This window comes from Cyphomyrmex costatus, unplaced genomic scaffold (assembly GCF_001594065.2).
Source record: "Cyphomyrmex costatus isolate MS0001 unplaced genomic scaffold, Ccosl1.0 scaffold164, whole genome shotgun sequence".
NCBI classification, from domain to species: Eukaryota; Metazoa; Arthropoda; class Insecta; order Hymenoptera; family Formicidae; genus Cyphomyrmex; species Cyphomyrmex costatus.
The window spans coordinates 547254-566686 of record NW_017275653.1 but is presented as its reverse complement, the minus strand read 5'-3'; the positions used below and the strand labels follow the sequence as shown (position 1 = coordinate 566686).

The 19433-nt window shown below is 28.2% G+C and overlaps 1 protein-coding gene across 1 annotated transcript in view; it reads left to right on the top strand.

Moving 5' to 3' along the window:
* Positions 1–273: 273 nt before the first annotated feature.
* The window catches only part of LOC108771638 (uncharacterized), a 72237-nt gene continuing 53077 nt past the window's right edge, over positions 274–19433 (top strand). Inside the window, exons 1-3 of the mRNA XM_018536977.1 lie at positions 274–351; positions 1638–1755; positions 1882–2146. Of these exons, the coding sequence (XP_018392479.1) occupies positions 274–351; positions 1638–1755; positions 1882–2146 (461 nt within the window). The remainder of the gene's footprint in view (positions 352–1637; positions 1756–1881; positions 2147–19433) is intronic.

Sequence of the window (19433 nt, the reverse complement as noted above, 5' to 3'; positions counted from 1 at the left end):
AAACACGCCGTCATACGTCCAAGCTCTTAAGGTCTCTACATACGAGCAGCTGAAGGAAACTCTCCGCGATGTTGATTTCAAACTTCAAATATGTATTACATTGGATTGCATATTGGGCCGTCATACTCAATCCGTCATTTTGAATTTGTATTCGGTGATTTGAAAAATAATTGAGTTAAAATAAACAAAATTGTAAAAGATGTGTGTATTCGGAGTAAATTGTCAGTGACCTAATTCACAGCTTTTCCAGGCTCGTTGAAGTGAGTAGAAGCTATGGATGGAGTATGTCAAGAATTGCGACGCGAACAAACGTCTAGTAAACACATTACTGGCTCTTGCAAAAAGACCAAGGTATAATGTGATTGAAATCTGAAATGTTCGTGTAGCGAAAAGTGAAAGTAAGCCCAATTAAATAGGTAGATGATTGACGATTTCTTGTATGTACGTGGTTTTTTATTTTTGTATTATAAATTTGCACTTCTTATTTGTGGAATAATTTATTTTTGATGTTTTCATTACATTTTTTAGCACATTTTATATTTTATATATTTCAAAAACGGAGTTTTCAACAATTCGGAGCTCTTCTGGATGTAGGAACTCAATAAATCATTTCTTTCCTATGAATGGTCTTAGACGTAGGACCAATGTATGAAATTTTTGATCACATGTATCATTCGTGCGAAAGATCGTCAATTGTGTGCATGTTTAAACTGGTGCTTTAAATTTTTACTTTATTCTCCAAATTATAATAACATAAAATACGAATGCTACGAAACTAATATCTTGCATTATAAGAAATATTTAAATGATTAAAAGAACTTATTCACTGAAGTCTGTCACAATATGAACTACGCTTTCGCGTGAAGTTACTTCGAACTCCGCCGGTCCAAACTATAAGATAATAAGAGTATATTTTCATATAATAGCTACAAATTGCCGCATAATATTTATAATATTATATCATTGTCAAATGTTTGATGGAATTATAGCGCTTTTTAAACTCACTGCGTTATTACAGAAAATTATTAAAGTACTGGTTATGACATTCATTTTTTTTTGCAAAAAAAGTTTCGCGGAAAATTTAAAACGTTCAGTCGTAGTACAATACGACACCGTTCAAAATATCTGCAATATTTACATTTGTAAACATATTCCGAGTAAGATGGTCTTTCATGGTGAACGTTATTACAATATTTATCGAGTTTTGTTGACGACGATAGGTTTGTGGCCTTATCAAACTCCAATTGTTATGCAATTGCAGTCAACATTCTTCTTTAGCATATATTGCTTCTTTCTTTTATTTCAGGTATTTCTAGATTTTTTTTTACATATAATGCTTTTTGAGATGATACTTTATTACCCACATGAATTCAATATGTTGTTATTATACTTCTATTGTATGTTGCAGTTTACAACTTTTTTAACAACAACATGCAACTTGGAATTTATTTATAGAGAATTTACATATATTTTTATTACAATAATGTCTATAATATTTTATAACTCTTACTATTGTAATTCTAAAGAAGTAAGTATTACTTGTAGCTTTATCTTTATGGAAAAGTTTTTTAGCCCTGAAAATTTTAAAAAGTCGCAAGTAAGAGAATTTTTAGGAGCAAGAATTGTTTAAATGACAGGTGAAATATTTGTTGAAACAATTAAAATTGGACTGGAATTCAATCGAAGATAGTGGTGAAATTAGAATATTAGAGAAATATGCTATTGAAAATCGCGTTGTAACATTAATTTTATGTTGTAAGTAAATTACAAAATAAATTATAAATATCATATAATGTAAATATATACTCTTCTGTTTGAAATCTTTTTTTTATGATAATTAAATGAAGTTGTATAATATCTTGTTAATTTTTATGTTTCCAGTTTGTTCCGCATTTGGTATGTTTGCTCTTATAACTGTAGAATTTACACCAATTGTCCTTGATGCTGTCATATATCCTATCAATAAATCTCGATCACGTAAAATAATAGTAGATTTCGAGTTTTTTATTGACGAGAATCAATATTTTTATATTTATTTAATATCTGAAGTCGTATTAGTACTAACTGCGCTGTTAACCATACTTGCAACTGGAACATTATTGTTGGCACTTCTCAGGCATTATTGCGCAACTTTGAAAATTGCTAGGTAAGTGCGTGCCTTCCAACTTTGTTATAGATTTTATCTTGAAGTTTTATCATAGTTAAATTGTTTGCAGTAACGTAATCGAAGATACTGTGAATAAACATACACTTCAAATTCCTGCTTTTCGGAAAACACACGTAATGTGTCAAAGAATTAATCGTGCTATTTATATTCATAAAAAATCAATTCAGTTAGTTTTTAATTTACTCTTTTAACATTCTTTATGCTCTTATATATTTGACTCAAAGATATGAATTAAATGTTTCGTCGCTGTTGAAGGTTTTCCACATTTCTCTTGAGTATTATGAATAAATGGTATTTTGTTATGGGAATAATCTTCGTAATGTCTTTAAGCTGCACTCTTTTTCGAGTAAGTAATTCATTTATATATGTAGTAATTTATTTATGTTTAACGGTTTATTTAGTTTCTATTATTATTAATTCTTAAATTAATAATAATAGAAATTAAATAAACCGTTAAACATAAATAAATTGATATAATGTATAAAAGATAATATAATATATCTTTATAGCTATCCAATGCAGTAACAGTGTCACATAAGATTGCCGAAATAACAATGGACATCGGTCTAATAATAGGTCATTTTGTACTAATGTTTGTTTCCAATTTTGTTGGTCAATCACTTACCGAGCATAACGGAGAAATATTTAACGCCGCGTAAGTATCATATAAAAATTTAATTTTTTAGTGATGTGTACGAATGAAACAAATTTCTTCGATAAATTCATATCTCATGTGTCTTTTTTTAATAAATTTCTGTTCATAATATCTCCCAAAAATAATATACTTAAAATTCTATTTATACGAAAAACTTTTGTGATTATTATAATCTTTTATTGATTCCGAAAAATACCATATACAAATTTGGTTTAGCTAACAGAGCTTTACTTCAATGTGTGAATTATAGTTTGAAGGTGTTAAACAATCCATTCTTTATAGATTATATTATTTGGAAATATATTGTTATTCCAGAATGTTTACATAAATATTATTAACTCACACATTACGTCATAAGATAAAAGAAAGAAACCTATTGTCGGTCAAAACAAATCTCAGTAATAATGTGTTCGTATTCACACGATTCTGTACTATTTATTTGTAAACCCACGGTTTTAGTCAAATTAATCCCGTGATAAGAAGTTATATTACTTGTTATCATTTTGATGTCAGAAAACGTCATTTTGGCGTCATATAGACATTATTTTGATGTCAGCTTGCTATGAGGATAAAATTTGTGATACATTATAGTTTTTAAATTTCTGATCAAAAATCTCAATAGAAAAAATACTTTTATGTCTAGTTTTTAAAGAGAGAGAAGCTCATGCGGAATCATCGAAGAAGGAAATAAATTTTATGTGAGACAAATGTTTAGTTTGATAAAATATGTATAGAAAATTTGGATACAAACAAAAATAGCTGCACCTGTTGTGTATCTGAATCTATACACTATGAACGCTTTCTACATTCTGAAAATATGAAATTGCAAACAATTGTGTGCGGATGTGGCATTGACTTTATCATTCTAATGATTTTAAATATCCTGAATGTCATGTTTACCCTTTATTATATAATATTTTTAAATTCGTTATTTTTAAAATAAGCACAAAGTGGTACAATCTAAATACACACATAAAAATTTACTTTTATAAATAATGCTAGATCTAACATTTTATACATTTTTAGGTACAATACAATGTGGTATTTAGCTCCATTATCGATACAAAAATTGCTTTTGTTTGTAATGCAAAATTCCATGATATCTCACACTCCAAAAATTGGTTACATTTACGTACCATCTCTAGAGGGATTTTCTACAGTAATAAATATTTTATAGTGAATTAATTGTCTAAAAAAGATTTATATCTTATTTTTTATATTGTATTTAATGCATCTTTAAAAAAGATAGTAATGTCACATAATGATGTTTATAATATTGAAATCTTAATTTTGGTATAAACATTCAATTATTTTTTTAGATTATGACTACATCAATATCATATTTTACTGTTATATATACCACGACGAAAAAATAGCAAAGTTGTAATTGATTATAGAACTTTCAATGTAGTTATAGTTGTGTTAATAGCAAACCATTATGATATGTCGAATTTCTAGGTGCATAAATGTTTTACTCAAATATAAATCACAAATTTCATATTATTTTATAAAATTTAGATAAATACACCGATGAGGGAAGAATTCTCCGATGATTTTGACTTTCACATATGTTGTCAGAATTATGACGTTGAATGACCTAAAACAAGTTGTAGGCGTCGTTCAGTATTCATTAAAAAGTATTTACAAAAAATTTGAAAAATAATGCTTGCTTTCTTGTAAAACAAAAATTTTCCTCTTTCTCTCTCTCTCTCTCTCTCTCTCTCTCTCTCTCTCTTTAAAACATAATTTATATCCTTCCACATAGAGCGATTTCCACTCTACCTACCCTCCTGCCAAAGGATATATAACTTTTATTTTTTCGATAGATATCTTGCTTTGCGTGGGAAGTCATGCGGCTCTAGGATCAGGGGAAGATATGGTGTCATTGTAAAACTCGTTTCATGTGGCCCCTTGGTAGGTGAGATGAATCATCTTTCATGTGAAAAGCCATTTACGCAAGATAGGAGGGGTTTTTGATATTGTATGTACAATAGAAATATGACATTACTTTTCCAAATTTTTAAGTAAATAATTTTTTAAGGGAAAACGAACGACGGTTATAAGTTATTGGAGGTTAATCAGTGTCATAACCTTGACAATATATGTGAAAACTTGACAAGGTCGTAATCATCTGTAAAAATTTTTCTCTGATCGGTATGTAAAATTTTAATGTATGCTATATTATTAGTAGCATTCATTTGAAAAATATGAATTCAATTTTTAGCACTATTACGCAAATAATAGTCAATCAGTAAATGTTTAACGGGGCTGCACCATAATTCATACTGTATGTGTAGTTTTATTAGACAGCGAGCGTTAATATAGCGATCATGTGTAACAGGTGATTATACAAAATTAATATTTTTCTTAGGAACATATGTTTTTACTTATTCTTTATAGAATTATTACTATTCTAGAAGTAATAGAGAAATATAGTGAACACCGCTAAAGTTAATTACCGCTGTATATGTTATTCTTCCTCTAGTAATAGCGTAAATTGTTTAAAAGAATACTGAATCGCTAAACAAAGTTTATTAAAACCGTTTTTATTTTATATATTTTAATGATTATTTTTAATATACGGTAAACTAGAAATGATTATAAACCTCTTTTTATAAAAAATTCATACAAATAAGTATATTTTAAATATATTATATTATACATTTTCTAAAAATATTAACTATTATTGAAATTTAATTGAACTAAAAAGCATAAAAAAAGAATATATCAATTTTGATATACATAAACAGAAATAATTTGGGAAACAGAACAGCATTCAATAATTACAGAACACTGTATGGAATATTCAATTTTGATGGAGACAATATAAAAATTTTAGACGGAAGAAAAATTTTAAATTTCTTGCAAAAAGCTGGATATCTAATATTTTTCACTATATGTTATTTTTAATCGAGATAGAATTTTGTAATTTACTGAAGTATATCACTCTCTCCATGTGAACTGCGCTCTCCCACAAAGTTACGTTAAACTGAGCCGGACAAAACTATAAGAACAAAATGGGAGGTATATTTTCTTACAACATTGACAATTTTCGCAAATTACGGAAAATAGTTATTTTCCATATAACCTATCATTATTTCAAATAGTTGATGGAATTATAGCACTTTTTGTTCTCACTACGTAATAATATATAATTGTGTTAAGTTGCATAGTTTATCGCACATCTTCCCCTACGAGAGGTATTACCCGATAAATAAAAAAATATTCAGGACGATGTTATTCAGTAATTCGTGACATTTTCATTCGCATTTACACCGTCTACTAGTAAGATGGTCTTTTCCGGCGAACGTTATTACAACGTGTATCGAATTATGTTGACAGCGGTTGGTTTATGGCCTTATCAAACTCCGATCGTTATGCAAGTGCAGTCAACATTTTTCCTTACCGCATATTGTTTCCTTCTCTTGTTTCAGGTATTTCTCGATTTTTTTTTGTTATATGTAATGCTTTTTTAGCTGATTCCTTATTACATAAATTCACTATAAGCTATTATATTTACGAGTATATTCAATGTTGCAGTTTACGACTTTTTTAACAAAGAAATGTAACTTAGAATTTATTTGTAGAGAACTTTCATGTATTCTCTTGACCATTATATGTATTGTATTTTATAACTCTTATTATTGTAATTCTAAAGAAGTAAGTATTATCTGTAGCTTTATTTTTATGGAAGATCTCTTTACTGCCGTGAATTTTAAAAAGTCGCAAGTAAGAGCAGTTTTACAAGCAAGAATGGTTTAAATGATAGATGAAATATTTGTTCAAACAATTAAAATTGGACTGGAATTCAATCGAAGATAGTAACGAAATTAGAATATTAGAGAAATATGCTATTGAAAGTCGCGTTGTAACATTAATTTTATGTTGTAAGTAAATTATAGAATGCATTATGGTTATAATGTAAATATATACATTTCTGTTTGAAACAATTTCTTTATGAAAATGAAATGAAGTTGTATGATATCTTGTTATTTTTTACGTTTCCAGTTTGTACCGTGTTATGTGTATCTTTTCTTATAATCTTAGAATTGACACCAATTGTCCTCGATGCTGTCATATATCCAATCAATAAATCTCGACCACGTAAAATAATAATAGATTTTGAATTTTTTATTGACGAGAACCAGTATTTTTATATTTATTTAATATCTGAAGTTGTATTAATGATAATTGGAATGTTAACGATAATTGCAACTGGATCATTATCATTGGCACTTCTTAGGCATTGTTGTGCAACTTTGAAAATTGCTAGGTAAGTATGTATATTTTAATATTGCAAAAAAAAATTATTTGGACGTTTGATTATACACAAGTTGTTTGCAGTAACGTAATCGAAGATACTGTGACTAAAAAAACACTTCAAATTCCTGCTTATCGAAAAACATACGTAATGTGTCAAAGAATTAATCGTGCTATTTATATTCATAGAAAATCAATTCAGTTAGTTTTTAATTTATACTTTTAACATTCTTTGCGCTTTTATATATTTGATTCAAAGATGTGTGAATTAGATATTTCCTTGATATTCAAGGTTTTCCAAATTTCTTTTGAGTATTATGAACAAATGGTATTTTGCTATGGGGCTAATCTTCGTAATGTCTCTAAGTTGCAATCTTTTCCGAGTAAGTAATGCATTTACGTATGCACTAATTTTTTTGTGCTTAACGTTTAATTCAGTTTCTACTATTATGAATTCTTATTTATTTTGAAATAATATATTGTATAAATGGTAATGTAATATATTTTTATAGCTATTCAATGCAGCAACAGTTTCATTAGAGATTTCCGAAATAGCAACTGACATTGGTGTAATAACAGGTCTTTTTGTGCTAATGTTTTTACCTAATTTTGTTGGACAATCTCTTACCGATCATAGCACACAAATATTTTATGCCACGTACGTACCATATAAAAATTTAATTTTACGATGATGTATGTATGAAACAAATTTCCATCGATAAATTCACATCTCATATGCCTTCATTTATTAATTTCCGTACATAATTTTCCTAACATGATCATATATTTTAAACGTTAATTTGAAGAAAAAAAGCTTCTGTTATTATTGTAATGGATCCACAATATATATTAAACCTAAACAATATATAAACTAACTCCCCAGGGCTTTACGTGAGTGTGTATAGTTTCAATGTGTTAAATAATTGATTATTTTATATTAGATTATAATATATGAAAAGATGTTGTTATGTTAGAATGTTTATATAAATATTGTTAACTCATTATGTCATAAAATAAGAGATAGAAACGCATTGTCAAAGCAAATCTTGGTATTTAATAGTGTGCTCGTATATGCAAGCGACTCTGCACAACTTAATTGCAACAACGTTTTAAGTTGAATTGATCTCCTGGTAGGAAACTACTTACTTTGTCATCATTTTGATGTCAGAAAACGTCACTTTTACTTCAAAAGACATTATGTATTTGATCGGCAACTTGCTATCGGGTTCGAATTTGTGATACATTATAAATTTTATGTGAGATAAATGTTTAATTTGTCGAAAAATGCATACAAGATTTGAATAAAGATTAAGACAGCTGTTCCTGTTGTGTACATGAATCCATGCAATGTGTATACTAACCTACATTCTGAAAATTTGAAATTATAACGAAGAGGATAAGCCATTGCGGAATTTTTTCATTCTATTGATTTTAAATATCTTGGATTCCAATTATATCTTTTATTATATACTTGTAAATTTATTATACTTTTACAAAATATTAGCAACGTATAATTTAAATTTGCAAGCACAATAAAAATTAACTTTCATAAATAATATTAAATCTAACATTTTATAAATTTTTAGATACAATACAATGTGGTATTTAGCTCCATTATCGATACAAAAATTGCTTTTATTTGTAATGCAAAATTCCATTAGATCTTACACTCCAAAAATTGGTTACGTTTACGTACCATCTCTTGAGGGATTTTCTACAGTAATAAATAATTTATAATGAATTAATTGTCTAGAAAAAGATTTATGTCTTATTTTTTATGTTGTATGTAATGCATCTTTAAGAAAGACAGTAATGTCACATAATGATGTTTATAACAATGACATTTTAATTTTGATAAAAAGTTTATATTATTTTTTTTAGATTATAACGACAGCAATATCATATTTTACTGTAATATTTACCACGGCGAGAAAATAACATACAACATTGTAATTGATTGTTGAACCTTCATAATAGTCATAGTTATACTACAACTGTATATAACTAATATATTAGTATTAAAAGCAAATGATTATGATGAATTTCTAGGGGTGTGTAAATGTTTTTTTAAATAAGTCTCAAATTGACTGCATGTATTTACCCGTGCTTAGCATTATCCAAGATGAACAACGGGAACGTGATGGGATTTTATCCCATTGAGGTAGGTACTTGATTTACGTGAGTTCCTTTGTCTTTCACGTGCTTGCGTATGAGCGCACGCGTGCGAATGTGCTTCAGATTCATATTATATTATTTATAACAATTCTTCGAATATGTCTCTATTTACGTTGATGCAAAACTGAATTCGCAAATCCAGTTAATTTGGAGCTGATTGATCATTAAAAGCAATCAGTCCAGTTAACAAATAGAAACAAGAACACAGAGTATGTGTAATTTTGACTCCCGTTTTCCTTCCCCATACACGCACGCACATATGCACACAAGAGATTAAATCCGACTAAGTAATCTCCACGTGGTATACCTTGGATAATGTTAATGTCAGCGATATTGTAACTTTTAAGCCCTATTATTCGAAAAGTACTTGATAAAAAAATATTTTATTATAGTGTTTTGGAAAGCTCTCTCGAAGTGTGCTTTACAAGAATGTGCGATAAAAAATAGGGGATTCCATTTAAAATATTCATGTTGACCTGACCTTGGTAGTGTACTCTATCCAAAATCCGTTATCATATTTCCACCTTCTTTCTCCCGAGAAAATCTACAACTTTTATATAAAATTTTTTTTGTACCTCTCTTAGTTTCTGAGATATTTATTTGAGGCAATTAAAATGCCTCACCCTATATATTAGAACACAGCTCTAATGATCAATATTAGCTTTTGTAAAAGATAAAATAATACATATATGTATATTGGTGTTATGATATGTAGCACATGCCACTTAAAATATAATGCATAAACAATTGTCATTCAAAGTAAAAAATTACTTTCGTAAAATTTCTTTCTGGATAGCTAATGTTTTCTACTATAAGTTATTTTTGATTGTTTCAAAATAGAATGTATTTGTTCACTGAAGTTTATCATACTATGAATTGATATTTGTTGACTGAAGTTTGTCATACCACGAACTGCGTGCTCCTGCTATGTTACGCTGAACTGCGCCGGTTCAAACTGTAAGAACGAAGTGGGAGATATATTTTCTTATAACACTGACAATTTCCGCGATAATAGTCGTTTTTCATATAATGTATCATTATTTCAAATGGTTGATGGAATTAGAGCACTTTTTGTTCTCACTGCGTAATTGTATATAATTATCAAATTGTATAGCTATTACATATTTTTCTTGCACAAAAGTTATTTTTCGAAAAACAAAAAAATTCAATACGATGTTGTTCATTAAATTCACAAAAGTTTCATTCGTACGTACTCAGTCTACTATATAAGATGGCTTTTTCTGGCGAACGTTATTACAAGGTGAACCGAATTATGTTGACAGTGATAGGTTTGTGGCCTTATCAAACTCCAATCGTTATGCAAGTGCAGACAACATTCATCTTTAGCGCATATTTCTTCTTTCTTTTGTTTCAGGTATTTCTGTTGTCTTACATATGTATAATGTTTCCTTTAGGATGATTCCTATTACACAAATTTAGTATTGTCATCATTCTTAAATTTTATGTTGCAGTTTACGACTTTTTTAACAACGGCGTGCAACTTGGAATTTATTTGTAGAGAACTTTCAAATATTTTCATGACTATGATATCTATGGTATTTTATAATTCTTATTATTATAATTCTAAAGAAGTAAGTATTACTTGTAACTTTATTTTTATGGAAGAGCTTTTTACTCCCGAGAATTTTAAAAAGTCGCAAGAGATATTTTAAAAGCAAGAATTATTTTAATGATAGGTGAAGTATTTGTTGAAGCAACTAAAATTGGACTGGAATTCAATTGAAGATGTTGGTGAAATTAGAATATTAGAGAAATATGCTATTGAAAGTCGTGTTGTAACATTAATTTTATGTTGTAAGTAAATTATATAATATAATACATTATATGATTATAATGTAATTATATATATTTTTGTTTGAAATTGTTTCTTCATGATAATTACATGAAGTTATATAATATCTTGTTATTTTTTGCGTTTCCAGTTTGTACCGCATTTAGTATATCTTTTCTTATAATCTTAGAATTGACACCAATTGTCCTTGATGCTGTCATAGATCCTATCAATAAATCTCGATCACATAATATAATAATAGATTTCGAATTTTTTATTGATGAGAATCAGTATTTTTATATTTATTTAATAGCTGAAGTCGTATTAATGCTAATTGTAATGTTAACGGTACTTGCAACTGGATCATTATCGTTGGCACTTTTTAGACATTGTTGTGCAACGTTGAAAGTCGCTAGGTAAGTGTGTATATTTTAATATTGGAAAAAGAAAATTATTTTATAGTTTTATTATACACAAGTTGTTTGCAGTAACATAATCGAAGATACTGTGACTAAAGAAACACTTCAAATTCCTGCTTATCGAAAAACACACGTAATGTGTCAAAGAATTAATCGTGCTATTTATATTCATAGAAAATCAATTCAGTTAGTTTTTAATTTACACTTTTAATATTAATTCTTTGTGCTTTTATATGTTTGATTCAAAGATATGAATTAGATATTTCGTCGCTATTTTAAGGTTTTTCACATTTCTTCTGAGTGTAATGAACAAATGGTATTTTGTTATGGGAATAATCTTCATAATGTCTTTAAGTTGCACTCTTTTCCGAGTAAGTAATTCATTTATGTATGTAGTAAAATTTATTTAGGTATGTTTAACGGTTTATTTAGTTTTTATTATTATTAATTCTCTTGTACATTATACATAATAATATATTGTATAAATGATAATATAATACATTTTTATAGCTATTCAATGCAGTAACAGTTTCACATGAAATTTTCGAAATAATATCGTTCATCAATACGATATTGGTACATATTTTATTAATGTTTTTACCTAATTTTTTTGGACAATCGTTTACCGATCATAGCGCAGAAGTATTTTATGCCGCGTATGTATTGTATTATATAAAAATTTAATTTTCGAATAAAAAGTATGAATGAAATAAATTTCAATCACTATATATTACGTTCCGTATGTCTTTTTTATCACTTTCTGTGCATACAATCTTCCAAAAATAATTGTATGTTTAAAACTTTAATTTAAATATTAGGTGTACAAATTAATTCTCAGTCTGTTTTGACCTCTCCAGCAGTTTTAGGCGATAGGAAACGTCTTGCTATTTCAAGCGTATTTGTAAGTTCTAATTGCGTTTGGCAAGAATTCTTGTTCAAAATTTTCTCCAACTTCTCGTTTTCTACTGTTTTTGGTTGACCCGGGCATTTACGATCCTCAAGGTCGAAATTTTCCTTTCGAAACTATTGAAACTATTTTTTACACGTACTGTACGGTACAGTATTCTCGCCTAAAATCGTACAAATTATTTCTTTTACTTCAGCCGTGTTTTTTTTAATGCGAAAAGAAGGCAATGCCTCAAATGTTGCTTTTCGAACGATATCGTGTTTACTGCTGATTTTTCAGATTATGTTCACAGGAGTATCAAGTATTGTACTTCACTTTAATGCTATATGTATATAAAAGATGGCACTTCAAAATGACTACAGAGGTGGGGGATTCAACATAAACGAGTTTTGAGGTCGCTGAAAGGTAGGGGTCGAGAATTAATTTGTACATCTAATAAAAATCTTTTGTAATTATTATAACGGATCCATTATATCGAATGTGAAGGATATACAATATGGCCTAGCTCCTAAAATTTCAGTGCGTGTACTTTGAATGTGTTAAATAATTCATACTTTTATATTAGATTACAATATTTGAAAAGATATTGTTATCCTAGAATGTTTACTTAAACATTACAATATTAACTCATTACGTCATAAGATAATAAAGAGTTACCTATTGTTGATCAAAGAATTTTAGTATTTCGTAATGTGTTTTTGTATGTAAACGATTCTGCATTATTTATTTGTAACAACGTTTTCGATCAAATTGCTTCCTAATAGCAAGCAACGTTACATTAGCATCATTTTGATGTCCGAAAACATTATTTTGACATCATTTTGACGTCAGCTTGCTATCAGGATCGAATTCGTGATATATTTTTTACGTTTCTCATCAAAAATCCCAATAGGCAAACTTCTATGGCTATTTTCCAAAAAAGCTCATATTACATACGTAACCATCGACTAAAGAAATAAATATCATTTGAGAAAAATGTTTAGTTTGACAAAAAATGCATAGAAAATTTGGATATAAATTAAGATAGCTGCACCTGCCGTGTAAATGAATCCATGCACTACGTATGCTACCTACATTTTCAAAATTTGAAATTACAACAAATTAGATATGCTATTGCGGAACTTTTTCATTCTATTGATTTTAATTGGCTTGGTCAAGTATACCCTTTTTATTATACATTATTTGTAATTTCATTATGCTTTTAAAATAAGCACAAAATAGCGCAGCTACGTATAATTTAAGTGTGTAAGGACAATAAAAATTAGCTTTTATAAATAATGCTAAATTTAACATTTTATAAATTTTTAGGTACAACACAATGTGGTATTTGGCTCCATTATCGATACAGAAATTGCTTCTATTCGTAATGCAAAATTCTGTGATATCTCATACTCCAAAAATTGGTTACATTTATGTACCATCTCTAGAAGGATTTTCTACAGTAATAAATATTTTATAATAAAATAATTCTCTAAAAATATATTTATATCTTTTTTTAAATGTTGTATTTAATGCATTTTTAAGAAAACAGTAATGTTACATAACGACGTTTATAACAATGAACTCTTTCTCTCTTAACTATTAATTAATTTATTTAGATTATAACTACATCCATATCATATTTTACTGTAATATATACCACAACGAGGAAATAACATACAAAAAATTATAATTGATTATAGAATCTTGTATATGTAATTATAATAATGGCAAATGATTATGATGAATTTCTTGGTGCGTAAATGTTTTATTAAATAAGTCACTTTCATATTATTACATAAAGTTTACATAAATATGCTGATAACGAAGAATCCTCCGATTATTTTGACTTTAACATATTTTGTCAGGATTATAACTGTGAGTGTCCTTCAACAGGTTTTAGTTGTTATTCGTTAAAAAGTTATTAACAAAGAAGTTTGAGAAATACCTTTTCTTTACTAATAAAAAATTTTCCGGATGTGCTCTAAAATATAATTTACAATTTTCCAAAGCGATTTCGCAAAGCAATTTTATACTCCACCTATTCTCCTTCCAAATGTATAACTGTCGAAATATATAACACTAATTTCAACAGGTCTTTGCATGGAAAGTATAGTGCAGCCTTAGGCAATGGGAAGATAAGGTGAGTTCGTTTCACGAGAAAAGTCCTGCGTCTCGTGGCAGCTCGGAGCTACTTTATGTGTGAAAAGTTTACATTACGTAAATATAAGGAGGGATATATAATAGTTTTTGATATTATACAATAATAGCAGAAATAAGACATTTCTTCAAAATTTTTTGTTTACAACATTTTAACGAGCGACGGCTAAAATTTATTAGAGGTCACTTAGGGTCATGACAACATACGTCAAGGTCAAAGTCATCGGAGAATTTTTTTCCTGATCGGTATATTATTTAGAATTTAAATATATGCTGTGTATTACTTGTAGCATTAACATGACAAAAATAATTTCAATTTTTAGCATTTATACGTAAATAATAGTCTTACATCGGTAAATGTTTAACAAGATTATACCATTATTCGTACTCTTTGTGCAGTAAGTAAACAGCGAGCGCTAATATAGCGCGCATATGTAACGGGGGATTATTCAAAATTAACATTTTACTGAGGGACATATCTTTTTACTTTTTCTCTGTTGAGTTGTTACTATTCTAGAAATAATAGAGAAATATAGAACATCGCTAAAGTTCATTCTCGCTATATACGTTACTTTCCTTCCAGTAATAGAGTAAGTTGATTTAAAAAAAACTAAATCATCAAAGAATTTATTAAAATATTTTTCATTATATACCTACATGATGTATATGTTTTCATGAAAATTTTTAATATACGTATAACTAAAAATGATTAAATCCCTTTTTATAAAAAATTCGTATAATTGAGTATGTTTTAAATGTTTTATTGTACACTTTTTTAAATAGTAACAATTAGTATAATTTGACTGGATTTGAAAGCATGTAAAAATAAATCAAGCGGCGCGGTAGCGGCGTGACGCCAAGTATATAAGCGAAATGTGGTATGAATGACATAAATGTTACTGCGTTAAACAAATGTCGAGGCGCTATTAAACCAGAATTCTTCTATCAAAATTTATTTTTGTTAAAATATCTCGAAAACTAAAACTGTAACAAAAAATCTAATGACATTTTTATATATTTGATGCACGTTTTATATGATTCGATTGCGACTGTTCCGATCAAAATCGGTACACTCGTCAGTGAGAAATGACAATGGAATCGACGTCGAATCGATGTCAATTTGACGTCGAATTGACGATTTCGCAGAGTCACTCGTTCCGAATTAGAATCATACCCATAGACCGCATGAACGCATCAGACGCATCAACTGCCTCAAGTCGAAATATTATAGAAGCAGTCAATGCGCTAGGAAGAGTGCTAAGAAAACGTACAGTGCGGATAGTACAATCTAGAGAATTCTCAGCACTATCAAAGTGCTCCTAATGCGCGTTAAATCGAAATGACTTTCTATGCAGTCTACGCGCTTTATGCGTAACTCGGAACGCACCCAAACTTACTCGAAAGCTGCAGCAGTACAGTGGCAATATAGCTATCATTTATAATATCATTAACGGAATTGGATGTTGTCACAGCACACTGCGCGATAATAATGAAACAAGTTTTCAGTACTGCCAGTACTGACAGTATATATAATACATACTAGAACGCAGCCCTAATAATCAATACCAGCTTTTGTAAAAGATAAAATAAAATAAAATATATGAGTGTATGATAGCACATGCCATTTAAAATATAATACATATAATGTGTGTAAACAAGAAACATTCAAAATAAAAAAATTCTATCATAAAGCTGGATATCTAATGTTTTCCACTATAAGTTATTTTTTATTTCGAGAAAAAATTTATTTGGTCACTAAAGTTTAACTCACTATAAACTGATATTTGTTCACAGAAGTTTATCACATTATCAACTGCGTTCTCCCGCCAAGTTCCATTGAACTGCGTCGGATCAAACTATAAGAACGAAATAGGAAGTATATTTTCTTATAACATTGATGACAATTTTCGCAGAAATAGTCGTTTTTAATATAACGTATCATTATTTCAAACGGTTGATGGAATTATAACACTTTTTGTTCTCTCTGCGTAATTGTAGATAATTATTAAATCGAATAGTTCTCTCTCATCACATACTTTTATCTTACAAGAGGTATTCTTCGAAAAATAAAAAATATTCAATAAAATGTTATTCAATAAATTCGCGATATTTTCATTCTCACTCCATCTACTAAGTATGACGGTCTTTTCTGGTGAACGTTATTACAACGTGTATCGAATTATGTTGACAGCGATTGGTTTGTGGCCTTATCAGACATCGATTATTACTCAAGTGCAATCTGTGTTCTTCCTTGGCGCATATTATTTCATTCTTTTATTCCAGGTATTTTTTAATTGGTTTTTCTTAAACGTAACGGTTCATTGAACGATTCTTTTTTTACATTTTATTTATATTTAAATTTGGTATTATATTTATGTGTTACAGTTTACGACTTTTTTAACAACAACATGCAACTTGGAATTTATTTTTAAAGAACTTTCATATATTTTCATGACCATGTTTGGTATTATAACTTATAACTCTTGTTATTTTAATTCTAAAGAAGTAAGTATTTCTTGCAATTATACATTTATAGCGAAATCTTTTTACCGAGAATTTTAATTCCTGCAAGTAAAAAAGAAATATCTTGAAAAAAATACTTATTTAAATAATAGATGAAACATTTGTTAAAACGAATAAAATTGGACTGGAATTCAATCGAAGATGAAAGTGAAATTAGAATATTAGAAAAATATGCCATCGAAAATCGTTTAGTATCATTAATTCTAAGTTGTAAGTATAATTTTTAATATATCTTATGTTTGAAATTGTTTATTAAGATAATTAAACAAAGTATGCTATTTTATTAACTATCATTTATCTAATGTGCATTTTATTAATTTTAACGTGTCCAGTTATAGTCGCCTTTGCTATTTCTTTGATTGTAATTATTGAATTAACACCAGTTGTTCTTGACGCTGTGATACCGATGAATAAATCTCGACCACGTAAAATAAAAATGGATTTCGAACTCTTTATTGACAAGGAACAATATTTTTATGTTTATTTAATAAATGAAATAGTATTGATACTGATTGAAATGTTAACGGTACTTGCAACTGGATCATTATCATTGGCATTTTTCAGGCATTGTTGCGCAACTTTTAAAATAGCTAGGTAAGCGTATCTTTTAATTTTGCTGAAAATGATTGTTTATTAAAGTATTAATTATATATAAGATATTTGCAGTAACATAATCGAAGATACAGTGACAAAACATACACTTCAAATTCCTGCTTATCAAAAAACACATATGATGCATCAGAAAATTATCCGTGCTGTTCATATTCATAGAAAATCTGCTCAGTTAGTCCTCATTCAATTTATTCTTTTGATATTTATAACTTGTTACATATATCATTGACAAACAATAATTTTAATTTTTAAAAGCATATTATTTAATGCCCTTATATATTTGGACTCAAAGGTATGAATTAGGCTCTTTTTTCATTATTGAAGGTTTTCCACATTCTTTTTAAATATTATGAACAAATGGTATTTCTCTCTAGTGATAATCAGTGTAATGTCTTTAAGTTGTAATCTTTTTCGAGTAAGTAATGTTTTTGTATGTGATATACTTTTTACGTTTTATATTCAGTTCAATTGTTATAGATATGAATTCGTATCATATACTCTGTTAAATCGATAGTGTAAAATTTATTTTTGTTAAGTTGCTTATTAAATAGCCATTGCTCCTATTAATATGTCGTTATTTTATACTATATATATAAAACAATAGTTAAATTTGACACTATAGATTTAACGACGTATAAATTGAAACATATAGATAGTAGATGATATAATATATTTTTATAGTTACTTAATGCGTTAATAGCATTAAATGAGTTTACCGAAGTAACTATGTGCATCGGTATAGTAGGCTGTCATTTTGTAGTCATGTTTGTAACTAATTTTGTTGGACAATCAGTTATTGATCATTATGCAGAAATATTTAATGCCGCGTAAGTACGGTACAAAGTAAAAGTAAAATTATGTGGTATGTGGTATGGTAAATTTATTATTTCCTCTTAGGACTACAATTATACAATATATATTTTTCCAAATCTTTTTCACAATTTCTCTTTATGATTTTGGTTTGTATTATTGACTAAAAAATAAAACAAAATAAATTAAATAAAAAGAAAAAGAATAAAAAGAAAGTAAAAATATAAATAAACATAATATGTAAATAACAAAAACAATAAATGCAGCAACGTCCGTTTTGATCTAAGATAAAATTGTTCTTTAATTGATATATACTTATGGATCTAAATTTCATTTATATAAAATTTAAAATTATTTAATATTTAAATCTTTATATATATATTATAGTTCTAATATTGGTACAATTGCAGAACAGAGATGCAACCACCGATATTGACTTTGATATATGTTGTTAAGGGCATGACTCTGAATGATCTCTAACAGGTTTTAAGCATTATTTGTTAAAAAATTATTAACAAAAAAATTTAAGAAGTAATGTCTTATTTCTGCTTTATACGTATAATATTCAGAATTATTTTGCACTCGACCTTTGTCTAGGAGCATCCAAGCAAAAACGAGGTCCTGTATCCCTCTGCCAAGGGGCGTCCAATTTTCCACGGAAAAAAAGAGTTCAATCTCATTTTCCCTTGTGTCAAAATTGTGTGTCTTTTGGTAGGAAAAGAGGTGGAATAGACCATTTTGCGTGGAAAGTCTGATGTTCCTAGACAGGTCGAGTATGGAGTAGTTCTTAACATTATGTAAAGCAGAAATAAGAAATAATATTATATATAGTGTAGAAATAAGATATCTCTTAAACATTTTTGTTAATAACTTTTTAATGAATAACGATCGCCACCTAAAACCTGTTGGAGGTCACTTAGGATCATAACATTGACAGCATATGTCAAGGTCAAGGCTATCGGCAGTTGCGCCCT